At 38.5% G+C, this 18,128-nt stretch overlaps 1 protein-coding gene across 4 annotated transcripts in view; it reads left to right on the top strand.

The window, feature by feature from the left end:
* LOC131043915 (E3 ubiquitin-protein ligase MBR2) overlaps positions 1-18,128 on the top strand; it is a 130,221-nt gene that overhangs the window by 93,792 nt on the left and 18,301 nt on the right. For 3 of the 4 annotated variants that reach the window (XM_057977152.2, XM_059207347.1, XM_057977160.2), the window contains 2 exons: positions 604-1,537; positions 1,620-1,742. In XM_057977152.2, the coding sequence (XP_057833135.1) occupies positions 692-1,537; positions 1,620-1,742 (969 nt within the window). In that variant the 5' untranslated portion in view covers positions 604-691. The remainder of the gene's footprint in view (positions 1-603; positions 1,538-1,619; positions 1,743-18,128) is intronic. The other variant, XM_057977168.2, reaches the window with a different exon arrangement.

Raw genomic sequence — 18,128 nt, 5'->3', positions numbered from 1 at the left:
TTTTGATTCTTGAACAATTTCTATAGTTTTCTTTTTATCATAACCTTCACTTGATTTAAAAATTACCAATGATTTGAGACCCATCGTTCCTGGTGGTTCGACAAGTTATCATAGCCTTTAATAAATCTAGTCTAGAACGTAGTTACTTCAAAGTCAAACTTGAACTTAATATTTGTTGTGTAATACATTTGACAAGGTACAAATAAGTTATCTGAATTTTCAGGCTTATACATTTAGTAGGCACATATAGTAGATGCTTTCAGAATTTAATATTTTCATTATTAAATCATTTCTGTTTGGCTTTTACCATGTATTTTTTAAATTCTGCAGTCCACAAATATTCACTTTTGCATTTGAAATTCCACTATAGTGCACACATTTAAGTTACATTGACATCTGGCTGGTTGCATCCAGTGAAAAATGCAACGTTCTATTTAGCTTTTTTTCCTTTAATATACAAGAGTATGTGATCCTAAAGGAATTTCAATTTTACAAAATAACAAGATAAATGTTCATTTGTGAGTTCAAAAATTCAAGTGTCTCTGAATTTCTGTATACAACAAGTCAACCAATTACAAGCTTGATATGTCTGAAATGATACAGGTATTGGGGTCTGAAGTGGGAAGCTTAATTATAACGTTGGAATGGTGGCTGATGAATAGGTATTTTATTCAAAGCCAACCAAGAGAACATGGCATGGGAAGATTCATCTTCTTGCATTAGTCCAGATCTAAGCAAGTATTATATTCCTGGGAAATATTGGGAAGAAGCAGAAAGTAGAGAATCGTTGTTCGAGGAAGTGGGTGGCGGCATACCTACAGGTTTAGAAACATCACGTATGAGTGGACGCTACTCTGTAAAGAAGAAATCTGAAGATGTATGGCCAACTTTTAGAGTACGAGACAGAGACAGGACCAAGGAAATGCAGGGAGATAGGAATTTGTCAAGCAGTGAAGTTACATTTCGATCAAGGAAGACCTATGGGGGCCATCCTAGGGCCAAGGAGGTGCCTAATTTTGCTAATTGCAGACGGCCTGACAAGGGAATTAATTTAGTTGGTTGTAAGGCAGGTATTTCTGGCCTCCTATTTTTCCCACCGGCCAAATGCAACAATACTGTACAAAAGAGATATGGCTTTGGGAGTTGGGGTTGCACATCTGCTCCAGAGGTGTACTTACCTGCATCTGCAAGTAAAGTTGTTCGTGCATCTGCTGATTGGGATGCTAAAAGAGTAGGACATCGTTCCTCTAGAGTTAGCAGAGGTGGTAGTGGTAGTCGGAAAAGCTCTCAGAGAAGGACTCAAGTAGCACCACAGCCAAATCCAATGTGGCAGCAAGTTTCAAGAAGGCAGACAACTCCTATTGTGGATCCTGATATGTGGTGTTCCAGAGGCCTGGCCTTCACTACTGATCCATCTTCATTAGATTGCGTTGTTCCCACTGGAAATGTGCATGTTTGTGCTCGTCATTACAGACGAACAAATTCAAATTCAAGCAAAATAACACCAGGAACTCAGTTGGACACGATTTCCAGAGAGGTGGGGTGCATAAATTCTGTAAACTGCAACATTTTATCTATCTAATTCCTGAAAATGCTATTGTTTAATGTGTGGTTGACAGCGTTACTCAGTCACAAGGAATGGAGATGAGTCCAAAATAGTATTGGACACTGATGGTGGTCTTTCAGTTGCTAGGAGCCTTCAAGTACAGGGATCAAGGCGTTTATCTGGAGGCCTTGCTCAGGTAGAACTTATTTTTCCTAAAATAAAACTTAATTTTTTTATGGATTAGGTTGTACTGTTCATTTAATTGGACACTATTCCTCTGTTAGTTTATTAAAATTATATTTGAACTGGAAGCTATGAATTGGTCGATTTAGAAATTTTGCAAACTGTAATTCTAAGGTAATCCCAAATAATATGAAGATAGCACCAAATTCCTGAGGCAAGTAGCATTCCCCAAAGAAAGTTAATAGATGGTTGCTTGGAGAAGTAGGGGGCTTACCCATCGAGAATAAGAAACAAGAGCTAATATTGGTTTGAAATTTCCAACTGGTTGGAATATTTTGGTGTATGCCTCAGACAGGTTTTGTTATAGATGTCAAAGTAACTGGAGAGCTTGAATTGAGGATTGTAGTAATTCAGGCCTCCATTGCATAGTTACGTGACTACATTTTTTCTTAGGACTGCTAATCTGTAATGGCAATATGGGCAGAGGCAAATGTAGCTGCAAATATTTTGCATAGAATAATACGTACTGCTTCACTATTTTTCATTCAAATATATAACATATATATAGGAGTTCAATTTCCTACAATATAGGAAATTCCTATAACAACATGCTAAGGTTACGAGTTGTTTTAACAACTCATAACCAAATAACTTACTGGAATGATTTGATATTCCCAACACTCAACAAACCTATCAGCTTATTACATGTGACTATTAATAATATTAAGTTGTTTCTCAACAACTTAGTATTATAACTTATTTTATAACACTAATTAACATCTTTGTGAACACTAATTCCCATATTTGAACTACTCGCCATTAGCAAAAACTCGCCAAGACTTGAAAAAAATATTCAGGAAAAACTCAGCCAGTACTCGGCAAAAAGCTTGGCAACTTAAAAACACGCTTAAATTTAATTAAAAATGCATTTTTATTGCAAAATTCAATGAGAAGATGCATCCAATGAGTCAATAAATGAGAACACAAAAGAAACAAGTTGAGTCTAGATATATTTAAATGTAAAGTGTGTACAAAATTGCATCCTCATGAGGAATGCTGATGGCTGGAAGCAAAATAGTAAATAGTTTTTGTAAAACTAAAAGTAAATACATCATTACAATTACATCTTCCTCTTCCCAGCTCTAGCAAAAACTAGGGGAGAGGTAGAACTAGAGGGTCTAGTCCTAGAAGTCTGTTGTGGGCGTGACAGTGCCTCCTTGCTCGGTATGTTTGGCTCAAGCTGTGGCTCGTCCTCCATCCTGGATGAAGCTACGTCTCTACCTGCTTGTGGCACTGGCAATGACTCCTCATCCTCATCCTCCTCAATGTCATCCAGCGTGAAACCAAATTCACCCCCCTCCTCCTCCATAGCCTGCCTCTCCAAATTAGTGACGCCATCCTTGGAAAACAATTGAGGTTGCTCCTATGATGTTCAATCATTGTAAGGATCCATATCATCCAAGTCAATTGGACCACTTGCTGCTTCCTCTACCTTCCTTATGCGCAACCGAAGGTTATATTGCACAAAGACAAGGTCATTGAGGCGTTTCCACGCTATTTTGCTCTTCTTTTTCGTGTGGATGGCTTCAAACAAGCTCCAAATTTCGCTCACAATTGAATGAACTACAAGGCTGACATAAGATTCCGAGGGCAATTTTTTTGAGATTTGGGGTATTTCCACCCCAACTTTGCCACCAACCATTTGCAAAATTAAAAAAAATCGAGAAGTTAGAAAGCAAAGAGAAAAGCGAAAACATAATTTATCAATTTATCAATCACTTTAGACCCCAAAATCCAAATGGCAAATGTTATACCTGAAGATTGAGTGGTTCTTCCTCTCTTGGCCACGTTTGAAGAGAATAGCTTACCCCTTGCTTTCTCATAATTTTGGAGTTCGCCCACAATGAGGTCTCTCACCTCAACCTCGGGTATCATCCTCTGAATGCATGTAGTGAGGCCTTCAATGACCTCTCCATTAGGATCTGAGTAAGAACCCCTGAACTTAAAACGAGGGTTGAGGAAGTACCCTGTTGCATGAATGGGTTGGTGGAGCTGATTGTTCCACCTCTTATCAATAATTTCCCAAATAATATCAAATTTGAGTCTATCCCCCTTGTAGTAATTTCTGATAGACTCCTTGGCCCTATCCATGGCTTCATAAATATACCCCATTGGGGTTTTATCCCCATCTACCAATCGGAGAACTCTAACCAAGGGCTCTGACACCTACAATTGAAAAATACAAATAACAAAACGATTAATTAATGAAGTTACAAATTAGTAATGAGAGTCTTGAATCAAGAATAATTAAAAATTCAAGTTTTGAAGTTACCTTCACAATCTCTGTAGTCCTTTGTGCGAAATGGTTGTCGAAGACTATGCATGCAACACCCTCCTTCAACCTTCTTTGAATAAGGTGAGTCTAGCCATGAAGTCAACGCAACAAGAATGCTTTGCAACGTCACGAAAATCGTTGCAAACCTTGTGACCTCGACTCTCACCAAATCTCTTACTTGGGTGTGCTCTCTCATCAAATGTAGAACCCGAGGGTGATTGTAAATATATTTCGTGATCCTCCTTGCATCTTCCACAACTGGAGTCACCCAATCAAGTTTTCCTATGTCCTCCAAAAGAAGGTCAAGGACATGTGCTGCACAAGGTGTCCAAAAAAGAGTGGGGTGCCTCTCTTGGAGGATTCTACCCGCAAAAGAAGTTATTCTTAAGAAATATACAACCAAGAAAAACAAAGCCACAACAAATGAAAATATTGCTAAAGGTGATAATTCAAAAGGATTCTACCCCCTGCCACATATCTGCTGCATTATCCGTGATGATTTGCACCACATTCTCTACTCCCACCTTCAATGTGCTCCAACATTCCAGCCAATGTTTTTTTTCCAGTTCCTCTATCCTCCAATGTTTTTGATTTAGAGAACATATTCTTCCTTACTATCTTCATGTGGGGGGTCTTTAGTAGTCATCCCATGAAGGCATTCTTCATCATCATCTGCAATTAGTGCTTATCTATATTCATCTTACCATCAAGGAGATCTTTGACACACTGTATGCAATTTATAGCAATGTGTCCCTTCTTCTTGCAATAGAAGCACAACATTCTGTTCTTGAAGAAATGATTTTCCTTTGATGCAGAAGAACTAGATTTGGAGGAATGGTTAGACTTATTTTTTCCATATATGCAGTTTCCTCTACAATTGATTCAATTTTTTTAGTTCCTTCATCAATCAAGGTAGATATTATTTCTTTCAGTGTGGCATCTACTTTGTTTAGTGTGAAAACAATGTTGCCATAACTAGGAGGCATGCTATTTAACAAAATAGCCTTTGAATCATAATCAACTACTTTAGCATTTATCCCAGTTAATTGATTCAAAAGAGAGAACTTACTAATATGTTGAACAATGTTGTCACCCTCCATCATTTTTAGCCCAAACAATTTCTGCTTTAATCCCATCTTTGCACTTGAAGCCTTTGATCCAAACAAAGTATTCAATTTACCTCAATACTTCATTTGAGGTCTTTGATAAGTCAATGTGGTGGAGGTATGCATCTTAAAGTGCAAGACCAATTAGAGCTATTGCCCTTCGATCCTTAGCAGTCCACTTTGCAAGTTCATCAACATCAGTTGGCTTTGTTGTTGTTCCACTTACTATATCCCATAGATCCTTTTCAATAAGGATCAACTGCAATTTGATCTGCTAGGTATGAAACTTTGAACCTTGAAATTTTTCTATCAAAATACTATTTTTCCTCATACTAAAAAGTACTTGACCGCCCCCACAATATCAAAGGTGTCAGATTCCACCGATAATGCACCTTGACACTTACAAATTTGACACAACAATTAAAGATTCAATAAAATAGACCTCTAAATAATACAACTTAACTTTTATGACATTTACAATGCTTTCTAAGGTAGAAGGCATTATTGCTTCAGTTTACCTTTGAACTAATAAGCAATATGCTATCATCCTTAATGATATTCAACCTATTACACAAAAACCTTCCATTGACTCTTACAATGATTTATTGCCTCTTTCATCACTATCAAACGGCCATACATAATCTTGATGATGTCACGGATCACATCTGTACTGCTCATCCACAACGTGGGCAACACCTCCACCAGCGGTCCATATTTCGTCGACGGCCTTGCAATCTCAAATTGCGCTCTAAAATTGATGTCCACCAAACGAGCCTCTCTAATGGATGACACCATAGAGAATAAGATGCACTAAGGATTTATGCAGACTGCGGATCTACAGTGCGATTTGAAATCACTAGTTTGATTCAAGGTATTGACCGATAGGGGAGATACATAGATCACATCCAATAAGAATCATGAAGCTTGCAGCACATTTCAACAATAAAACTAAATGCATTTATTTTTGCATTTCTCTGCATTTGGCGCCCTCCTCTCTACCAATGATTCAATGCCACTTCCAGCAATTCTAAACTCCTCGTTGTTACTATCTTGTCGCCAATTTATCACTAGAGAACACAAATTCAAATGCAATAGTCCTCGTCTTCACAAAAACACAAATGTGACACTTTTCTCATTTGGATCCTCTTGCCAATCCATCCTACATATGCTTCATAGGCATACATGAATCATGATAGCTTTGATACCATAATGGCAATATGGGTAGAGGCAAATGTAGCTGCAAATATTTTGCATAGAATAATACGTACCGCTTCACTATTTTTTATTCAAATATATAACATATATATAGAGTTCAATCTCCTACAATATAGGAAACTCCTATAACAACATGCTAAGGTTACGAGTTGTTTTAACAATTCAGAACCAAATAACTTATTGGAATGATTTGATATTCCCAACACTCAACAAACCTATCAACTTATTACATGTAACTGTTAATAATATTAAGTTGTTTCTCAACAACTTAATATTATAACTTAATTTAAAACACTAATTAACACCTTTGTGAACAGTAATTCCCAACAATCTGAATAGCAAGCATTGGCGAAATGAGCTATGGAATTTTAAATTGAGCCTCGTTTAGTTCAAGTATCTATTGTGTCACTTGTAGGTCAAATATAACTGGCCCTTTGACAATTTTGGTTATATTCTTGCATGACCGAACAAATTAATTCTTTATTTCACTCTGGTTAGAGTCTAAAATTAAAATGCATGGCTTAACAGATCAATAATTCAGGACAATTATAATTTTGTTCCTTCAAATCCTCCGAAATCTTTTTTCCTTACTTCCTCCATTGTATCTTGAATCTTGTCCATAAATGAAAGTCTTGCATCTTGAGTAGTGGAACACATATCATGTGGAAGCTATGTTAAGATATAAGATATCTCTATGTGGAGAGAAAAGTAGTGAAGGTTTTACAAGCTTGAGGAAGCTTGGCATGGAGGATAACCAATAACAACATAAGGAATCATGAAGAATAACTTGTCCAAATATAAGAGACTTCAAATGAAGAAGAACTTGTACAAACATAAGGAATCATGGCATTGATGGAAAATTGCAATTCATGCAAAGGTGTCCTAGTGAGAAGCAAGACAGGCAAGGTAGGCTTCTTTAAGTAAGTGACATGACATAGAAGATGACCTACATCAAATTTTGGTAGTTTTGGTTTAAGTTTCTAGGTGAGGTTTATACATATCCGTGAATGGTGAAAAATCCCCCAAATTTTGGGGACACTGTAGGGATTAAAAAATAGTTTTTGAAGACTAAACCATCCTTAAGAAAACTTCAAAATGAAAATGACAAATGTATATTATAAACAAACTAAAAGAAGCTGAAATTTTAAAATTACAAAATGAACATTGGAAATCAAATTTGCCAAAATGAAAAAGCTTAGTTTCATCAAGCAACAAACCCATAATCAGATATAAATTCCATGAATTGTTTCTCATTACTCGAATTTCTTGTATCTCTCAATCTTGCAACAGGATGTCTCAGGCTCTACATGTAATGCCCCCTTTTAGGAATGGAATTTAATAACAAATAACAATAATAAATTAAAATAAAATATAATATAATTAAAATTTAATTAAGTTTAATGAATGGTCAAAAGGCATGAAATGAAGAGTTGTGATTCCCTCAAACATGAGATATAAAAGGGAGATCATGTAATTTGGGAACGACATCCATGGATTATCATTGTTGAATCAATCATCAATAGGGAATGGAGGAAGCAATCAATCAATTTGGAAATAAACGATTATTCTCAAAGACAGCGATGAAGGGTGGTTGTTGGTGTAAATTATGTCACATAATTACACTTTACTTAAGTTGACTTAGGACAATGCATTCATTGTAGTTTGCATAAGAGACACTTAGGGAAGTGTGCATCTAGAGAACATGCTTGTAGGAGAAATTTCACCTTTTGTGGTGTTATCTTGTTATCACATTCCACTTTCGGTGGGTAATCCACCTTTAATGGAATTTATTATTATTTCTATTAAAGTCCCAGGTATTGCCTATATTTTTTATTTATTATTATTTCCTTGTACACTCAATGAGATCACACATCTCATAATATATATGCAAGAGGTGCCCTTTCACCAAGGGACACCATACTTTATTATAATATTAAATAATTAAGTATTAATGATTATATATATTAATATAATATTAATATATTATTATATTATTAATAATTATAACTTTAATCATATTATCACAATTAATAATATAATAATTATAAAATAATTATATTATAACATAATATAATTATATTATCTCACAACTAATATAATAATTATATTATCAATATAATCACAAGCTTTTATGTAGGCCTGTGGATTCCGACCACAGTTACAATAAAATCAACACTCCCTCTTAGCTAGGGAGGAATCCTACTTGACATCTTTTGGTTCGTTCTCCCGACGCTATCTTCAACACTCCCTCTTAGCTAGGGAGGAAATCCTTCTATCCTATAATTAATAACACCTTATAGTAAACACAATAGCTCCATTTATTGTGTGAGAGAAAGATATCACTTCACCACGAAATCAGAGGTTATGGCATATCCACGGATATCACGTCACATGATATCCACCATAACCACATAATGTAATATCCACCATTATGGCTTGCCCACAGATATCACGTCCATGATATCCACCATTATGGCATTTAAGGATATTACTTCGTGGCATGTCCATGAATATTACGTCACATAATATCCACCATGAATATCTCTTTATGTAATATCAACCATGATGGCTTATCCACAAATATCACGTCTCATGATATCCATCATGATGGTACGGTCAATCAATATCGCAAGATTGTCACCTTACAATAATGATCAAAAGTACAAGTGTTCATCATTGTGAGATCGTCACCTCTCAATAATGTTCATAGGGGCTCAACAAGTACTGAACCAATGAAGTCATGGAGTCACACACATGACATCCACCACGAACCATATCAGAGGGTGGAGATAAGGACTTTCATCTCAAGTCTCTCTCAAAGAGAAATGTATTAGCAAATCACAGAAGATCACGAATGTGGAGCCTCCCTCTCAATTAGAGCTTCATTTTTCCATATCTCCAAGCTTGTCTCGAAGGTTTGCATCACCCTTGGTGAATCCCAAGCCCACCAAGTATCCATCCATCCAGGGATATCACATGGAACTCTATCTCGTGAATCATAGATTTCTCTAACTGCTACAATTTCCTGATCACTAGATAAACCATCTCGACATGGTTGTAATGTCCCCATTCTGGATTTACCTCCATGAAGTCCTGAGACATCAATTTCAATTTAAAGTGAGAGTTGTAATGTTTTAATAAACATAACTTCATCACAATTGAATACATTTCATTATAATTTTGACCTAAAATTTTGAGAATAGTTTGGAGAATAGAATTTATCTTAATAGGTTCCCCTTGATTTGTGCTAATCATAAATATGGTAATATCTCTCCTCAAAATTTAATCATAAATGTGGCTATGTCTTCTCCACAGGGATAACTTTAAGAAACCACCCCCCATGTACAAGTGTAAAATCCTGGCGAATCAAACATTATTTTTTGGGGGAAATTTTCATATTGATGGCGAATTTTTTTTCAAATTTGGAAAAAAAATTAATATGTATTGGCGATTTTTTTTTAGGGTATGAAAATTCCCTAAAATCTTGGTGAATAATTCCTTATTGTGTGGGGAAAATATATAATCGATGAGGCGAATATTTTTTCATTTAAAGGAAAAAATATTAAAGTGTATGGGTGAAAAGTGTATTGGCGATTTTCGTTATCTATTAATAGCCATTTTCATTATTTAATTAATGCAACATCACGTCGAGTCCAGACTCTAGATGATGTATTGATAAGCGTGACCTCATCGACACGTCACAGGTACCTAAAATCCATCAATGATTTAAAACCGTTCGATGATCGTAGATCAATGGCTGAAGTTTTATTTCGGCCCAAATTTTTGAAGCGAACATAGTTCTCCAGAAAGTCCCCGAAATGGAACTGGAGACAGTAGGCACGAATCAAATCTTATCCTAATCGAGTATTGACATTTATTAACGTCTTGTCACTAACGTTCTCTAACTGTGATCCACTCAACATGCACGACTTCCAATCTGGTAATTGTTAGTGGTTTACAGTTGTTTCCAATTTCGCACACTCGTGCATTTATGAGAAAGATTTACTGAGAGATACGCTTTTGCAAAATGTCAGGCAAATTGGGTCCTCCTGGCCAATAAATCTTTATATGGCTATTGGCGAATTATGTCCATCTATTAAGACAACCTTGGAAAGTGTAGGCGAAAATATTGAATTTATCGTGTGGAAAATATAGATTCTATTGGCGAAATTTTGATAGAGATACAATTAATTACATAAAACAATGGGCGATTGGGTCATTCATTTGACGAATATTTATAAAGTCCGGGCGACATGGCCACCCCCAATCAGTGTAAAATATTCGCCATTTTCTAGGTCGTCGACGTGAAATATTCGCCACTAAAGTTATCCCTGCTTCTCCACCTTGTTGCTCTATAACATTGTATCATATATTCTTCCCTTCACAACATTAACATTCTTCATAAATCCATATTTTAATCTTCGTAAGTCTACACTTATATCTTGTCATACTCTTTTCTCAAACCTTTGGGTTTATTACTATTTATGAATCGCAACTTTCCATTAAACAACAACTTCTTAAGAAGCTAGCTACCTTCACTAATGCAAACATCTCCTTAATATGATCACCTTGTAATATATAATTCCTTGTATTTGAACTTTCACTATGAACAACGGACCATCTCTATGTTGTCCTTCTTTGTATAATGTTAATCGCTGCCCTTTGCACATTGTAGTTCATATACCTATTCAATCATCAATAAGACGTTTTCATCAACCTCCCATATTCATCTTCATATTCGTTATCCTTCCTATGATAGTTCCGCGCACTTAAGAATGATTGCTTCCTTGTATTTCCAGTGTATATCTCTCTCCCGTGACCGATATAGAGAATACAAAACTCCAAGTTATTTCACTTACGATAGTCTTTTGTCCGTACTTATCGCAAATCCATTATGAATGATGGGCGCTGGAAATCTCTGGTATGTCCGCAGTTTCGTATATTGAAGTAACAATTCATGGATTACATTTTGTGGTTCTTTGATTATCGAGGTGGAGATATGTATCAAATGTGCTTCTTATGCATGGCATCTTTCTTCATAAAACATCCCTGCAATTTCTCCTCTATTCTACTACTTCGAGCGCTGCATACAAACTCCCTTAAGCGCACCAAATACGGATAAGAGTAAGAAGAAGATAATCCTCCAAGGTCGAAGCTCATGCCAATGATTCACCAAGGGAATGTGTATGTCGTAATTCCCTGTATGCAGTCTTTAGGATTTAAAACTGATTTCTTATAATTTCAATTGTAAATGACTTCTTCCATCAAAACTTATACTCCAAAAATGCCTTAACCTATTCCCGAGAACATTGAATGTCCCATTCAAATTATTGATGTTGAGGAAGTGAACTTCAAGCTTTGGCAGCATTCCGAAGGCTGGAGGAATGAACCCACTGAAATCATTATAAGCCAGATTCAACTCTCTTAACCTTGCTCTGATGCCATGTTAAAGTCGCAGGTATTGCCTATATTTTTTTTTTTAATTATTTCCTTCTACACTCAATGAGATCACACATCTCATAATATATATGCAAGAGGTGCCCTTTCACCAAGGGACACCATACTTTATTATAATATTAAATAATTAAATATTAATGATTATATATATTAATATAATATTTATATTATCGCAATTAATAATATAATAATTATAATATAATTATATTGTAACATAATATAATTATATTTTCTCACAACTATTAATATAATAATTATATTATCAATATAATCACAAGCTTTTATGTAGGCCTGTGGATTCCGACCATAGCTACATTAAAATCAACAATTTCTCCTACCTAAACCTACCTACCCTTGTATCTCATCGGGCCACATGCCATTCTTGTGTATTCCTATAGCTTTGCCTTTATAAACGGACTCATTTACATTGTATGTAATTGAATCAACTTAGTTGGGTATTTTGCATCTTGATAGGAATACAGTCTATCCTTGTCACATATAATTTCTCTCTTTTTCTTGTGCTTTCCATTGGACTCTTGATCTTGTCAAATTCTCCCAGAGCCATTAGAGTGCCATTGGTTTGCCAATTGAGAGAAATTTGATATTGTATGCTCAGATTGTGGTACCTGCAAAAGAGACACAAACAACACAAACACACCAATGAGACATTGCATTAGAGATTAAAATCAATCAAACACATTAGTTAATAAAAAACTCTCAAAATCATCTCATTGTCCTCTATCTCTAAGGATCTTCAAGATTCAAGGTGGCCCTCACTTGGAAGAGCACTTGATCTTTAAGATGACAACCCAAGGAACGAGATTTAAATGATATGTTCTAGGATCAAAATGAATGCAACTAAGATCCTAGCTAGATGATCAAATGATATGAAGAGATGAAATGCAATATATGAAACTAAGATTGATTCCAAATTGAAAGCTTATGGTGTGCTAATTAGGCTAACATGGATATTGCTATGAAATTGATATACAATGTTATGAATTAAGCTAGCATGACAATGGGATTAGCATGATACTATAAACATAATGAAAGCTAAGCTAGCATGCAACTAAGATGATCCAAGTGCTTGAAGATGACAAATTGAGCTCCTTGATAACCTGCAAAATGACTATAAATTTGATGCACAAGATGATGGATTCTTAGATTGAAGAAAGGGGCTCTATTTATAGAGAAAATAGAGAAATGGATGGTTGAGATTGAGTAATCTCAATAAGGGCTAGGATTGAAAGTTATTGTTATCACAAAAGCTTGCACCCTTGCTGAGCTATCAACTCAGCAACTTTGTGAAACATGGAAACAACCCCGAAGTGTGGGACCTTGCGCAAGGGGGTTGAATCTCCGGAGAAGGCTGGCTTCCTTCTTTGTCTAGGTGCAGGTGTTGAACCAACTCAACACTTCAAAGCTAATTCCTAAGCCTACCCTAACAACTTGCAGAGGAAAAGAGAAGAGAGAAATTGCTTGAAACAAGGGAGGTGATGCACCAAGAAGAGATAGTTCCTCTCCCTACCTAAATGACACAAGTAATTAACTGAAACACCCTGAAGATGCACAACTTTCAGTTATACGAGTAACCCCAATGCATAGATGAAGGTTAGAATCCATTGAATGCCAAGAGGGGAGAAGGATTCCCACAAGTCACACTCAGAAAACTAGTTAACACAGCATATATGAAGAGAAAGAGCCACAACATGCACCTATGATGAAGGTAAGAAAGCATACACAACATACATAGGTTGAAAGAAGGCAAGAATAGTGTTCTTCAATTAATCATAAGGCCAAACGCCAATCTTTCAGTTGCAGAAATGCAAAGATTACAAGTCTTCAAGGGAAGAGGAGAGCATAAGAAAACTCTAGGCAGCAGGGAGAGAACCCTTTACAATGAGGCGTAACAACCTTATATAGAAAAATGGGTTACAATGGTGATCATGACCCCTGCATGTCAGTCTGGAAGTGCAGGGAAGTGCATGCACTTGACTTGTACATGCAAGCAACCTAGCCATACCCACAAAGAGCAATTCTGAGAAGGTGGATTGACTGACCTTCCAAAGTCGGGCATGACATAAGTCACCCAGCATGGCCCCGTACCTCCCTTGATGGAAATCCTGCCAAAAACATTAAATGCACCCCGTGTGGCTCCACAAAAAAAATGCATGTCACCAAAATTGTCGGAGCATTTAAAGCTTTGAGTGTCGATCACGCCGTCCGGAAGTGTTGCAAGTCAGAAGTAGTTTGGAAAACTTCGGAGATCGGGGTCACCGTAGTTGGGGAACTTCGGGGATCGGGGTCTTCGTAGTTGGACAAGGAACTTTGGAACCTGGGGGTTTCGGAGTTCCGAGGAACTTCGGAGGCCGGGGTCTCTGTAGTTGGGCAAGGAACTTCGGAACCTGGGGGTCCCGGAGTTCCGGGGAACTTCAGAGGCCGGGGTCTCCGTAGTTGGAGAACTTCGGAGGTCGGGGTCTCCGTAGTTGGGGAACTTCGGGGACCGGGGTCTCTATAGTTGGGCAAGGAACTTCGGAACCTGGGGGTTCCGGAGTTTTGGATTTGAAGACTAAGGAACTTCGGAACCTGGGGGTTCTGGAGTTCCGGGGTAGAAGACTTAGGAAGTTGGGGAACTTAGAAGACTGGGGTCTCCGTAGTTGGACAAGGAACTTCGGAACTTGGGGGTTTCGGAGTTCCGGGGTTGAAGACTAAGGAACTTCGGAACCTGGGGGTTCCGGGGTAGAAGACTTAAGAAGTTGGGGAACTTCGAAGACCGGGGTCCCGTAGTTGGGGAACTTCAGGGACCCGGGTCTCCGTAGTTGGAGAAGGAACTTCGGAACTTGGGGGTTCCGGAGTTCCGGGGTTGAAGACTAAGGAACTCCGGAACCTGGTAGTTGGGGAACTTCGGGGACCGGGGTCTCCGTAGTTGGAGAAGGAACTTCGGAACCTGGGGGTTCCGGAGTTCCGGGGTTGAAGACTAAGGAACTTCGGAACCTGGGGTTCCGGAGTTCCGGGGTAGAAGACTTAGGAAGTAAAGCTAAGGGAAGGAAGGGAACTTTGAAAACTTGGAGTTCTGGAGTTTCGGAGCAGGAAAGAAAGAAGCTAAGGCAAATAAACTTGGAACCTCGGGGTTCCGAAGTTTCGGGCTAGAGAAAGAGAGGGCCAAGGAACTTCTGACAGGACAACACTTCAAACCATGATTTCACTGCTTTTCTCCTTGATCAAGTGGGCAGCGCTGGTCCATGGAACATATCTCTGATCGGTTCTTACTGATGGACCGAGGGTGTCATAAAATGACAACATTTTTGGCGATTTCAGCGGGATGCTTGCCTGCTAAGCATGAAGTCCACAAGCCTTAAGCATCCATTGGGCACTGAGTCATGGAAGACCCAAACATGTGTGCCATCACTAGGAGGAAAACTGAAAAACTAGAGCATACACCCTCTTAAGGAGAATGCGGCGCGTGCATAAGAACTTATGAAAACAAAACAACCTCTAGTCTAATATTTACATAGTCATCAACACCCTTTTTAGAAGCAAGGCTTGAGATGAATCCCATTCACTGGAATTGGAAGAACTTCGCCATCAAGCTTGGAGAGATGAAATGCATTGGCCGCCTTGCAGCTAGTAATGACATATGGACCACTCTAGATAGCATCAAATTTGGAGTGTCGCCCAACTTTGGCTCTGTCTGCATCCCACTTGAGAACTAGATCTCCCTCTTTGAAGAACCTATTAGTAGCCTTTTTGTCAAAAACCTTCTTAACCTAGTCTTGATGAGTCTTAAGTGTATGCATAGACTGACTTCTAACCTCCTCTAGCTCCATCAGCTCAGCTAGTCTTACTGTCATGGCATCATTCTCTATTAATTCCAGCTGATGTGCTAGCTCAAGAGAGGGTAACTCTAGGGAAGTTGGGAGTCTTGCTTCTTTCCCATATACTAGCATGAAAGGGGAGTTGCCAATCGCCCTCTTGGGTGTGATCCTGTCAGCCCATAAGGCTGTCCTCCACTTAGTGTGCCATGCCCTCTGATTGTCTTCAATTGTCATTTTAATTATCCTGATGAGGTTCTTGTTGGAAGATTAAGCCAAGCCGTTACCTTGAGGGTAATAGTTGGATGATGTCTTCAAGTATAGACCATGCTTAACTGCCCAAGAACTGATTTGGGTTCCAACAAATGCCCTGGCATTGTCTGATATGATGGTGGAGGGGATACCGAATCTTGTCACAATTCCCTCAAGCAATTCTAATACTGAGGCTTCAGTAGCATCCCTCAATGCAACTGCCTCTGTCCATCTAGTGAAGTAATCTGTTGCGGCCAAGATCCACTTATGGCCAACACTAGAAGGTGGGTTTATCATGCCAATGAAGTCTAAACCCCATTGGGCGAATGGTTGATCTGCTTGGATGAGATGAAGGGGAAGGGCAGGTAGTCTTTGCTTCCCAGAGAAGAGAGTACATTTCTTGCAATTCTTCACCCATCTATGTGAGTCACTGAATGAGAATGGCCAGTAATAACCAACGCTCATTATTTTGATAGCTGTAGTCTTTGTAGAGAAGTGGCCCCTTGAAGAGCCATCATGAAATTCCTCTAACAATTTGCTGACTTGGTTTTGCTCGATGCATCTTAGTAAGACTCCATTGGAGTCTTTTCGAAAAAGAGTGCCATCCCCTAAGACATAGGGGATGGATTGCAACCTGAAATGTCTTCTTTTGGTCCGGTCCAGACCTTGGGGGTATCTATCTTCCGTTAAGAAGGTGGTCATGTCACTTACCCAACTGAATTGAGTGCTGTTGTCAGTTGGTTAATCCTCTTGTAACACAAGGGCGACCTCTGAAGTAGTCTCAGAAGATGAGACAAGTTGTTCACATAGGCCCTTGCCTCTTACAAGCTTGGTGATCTTGATGTTGATGTCATACTCCATGACCTTGGTTATCCACCCAGCCCTCTTCTCACTGATATCCTTGTTTAGAAGGAAATCCTTGACACTTGCATGCGGAACTAAGAGCTGGATCCTGTTGTTGGACAACATATGCCTGAACTTTTTTAATGCCCTTACAATAGTGAGGACTTGCTTCTCTACATAGCTATATCTAAGTTCAGAGTCCTTTAGCCCCTCACTAAAGAAAGCAATAGGTTGCCCCAACTTGTCATCGTTCAGCTGTGTTAGGACAGCTGAAATGCTGGATTCTCCTCCAAAGGTATAGAGGATAAAATCCCTTTCATAATTAGGATTGACGAGGGTAGGGGCCTGAGCAATTGCTTGTTTGATCTCTTCGAAACCGACCCTTCCTTCCTTGGTCCAACTGAAAACCAAGTTTTTCTTCAACATGGAAGTGAGGGGTTTTACCATGGTGGCAAGGTTGGGAATGAACCTCCTCACAAAGTTGATCCTACCAAGGAAACTTTGCAATCCTTTCTTGTGACTGGGGAGTGGAAGAGAAAGAATAGCCTCCACTCGCTCTGGATCAATGGTCAAACCCTCCTTGGATACGATGTGTCCTAGCAATCTTCCTTGATCAGTAGCAAATACACACTTGCTAGGGTTCAAGGACACACCATACTCCCTGCATTTCATGAACACTTGCTCAAGATGACCAAGATGATCAGTTGCATGCTTCGAATAAACAGTTATGTCATCAAGGTATACAAGCACAAACCTTGCTAATACACCCTTGAAGGCCATGTCCATTGCTCTTTGGAACGTGGCACCTGCATTGGTTAGCCCAAAGGGCATTTTACAATAAGCATAGGTGCCCCACTTAGTAGTAAATGTAGTTTTGTATTGGTCTGATTCCTGGACCAAGATCTGATTGTAGCCTGAATACCCATCCAAGAATGAAAATCTTTCTGAGCCATTGACCTTTTGGAGAATCTGCTCCATAGAGGGAAGGGGATAGTGATCTTTTAGGGAGGTTCTATTGAGATCCCTAAAGTCTACACATAGTCTGATCTCCCCATTCTTCTTCCTTACAGGGACAAGGTTGGCCACCTAGGAGGAGTGCTTGATAGTGAAGATGATATTGGCTTCTATGAGCTTGGTCAACTCCTTCCTCATTAGTGGCTCAATTTTGGGGTTTACTGGCCTTTGTTTCTGTCTAACTGGCTTTGCATCCGGGTTTAGCTCTATGGTATGCTGGGCTAAGCTAGGATCAAAACCCTTCAAGTCATCATAGGTCCAAGCAACTATGTCATCATATTGTTGGCAAAGCTCAACGAAGGCCTCTTGTTCGGTTGAGGAACACACCTTGCCCAAGTTCAAGGACCTACCCTCAACAACAACAA

This window comes from Cryptomeria japonica, chromosome 6 (genome assembly GCF_030272615.1).
Source record: "Cryptomeria japonica chromosome 6, Sugi_1.0, whole genome shotgun sequence".
Classification (NCBI taxonomy): Eukaryota; Viridiplantae; Streptophyta; class Pinopsida; order Cupressales; family Cupressaceae; genus Cryptomeria; species Cryptomeria japonica.
The sequence above is the reverse complement of the archived record's forward strand: the minus strand, read 5'-3'. Positions and strand labels throughout refer to the sequence as shown.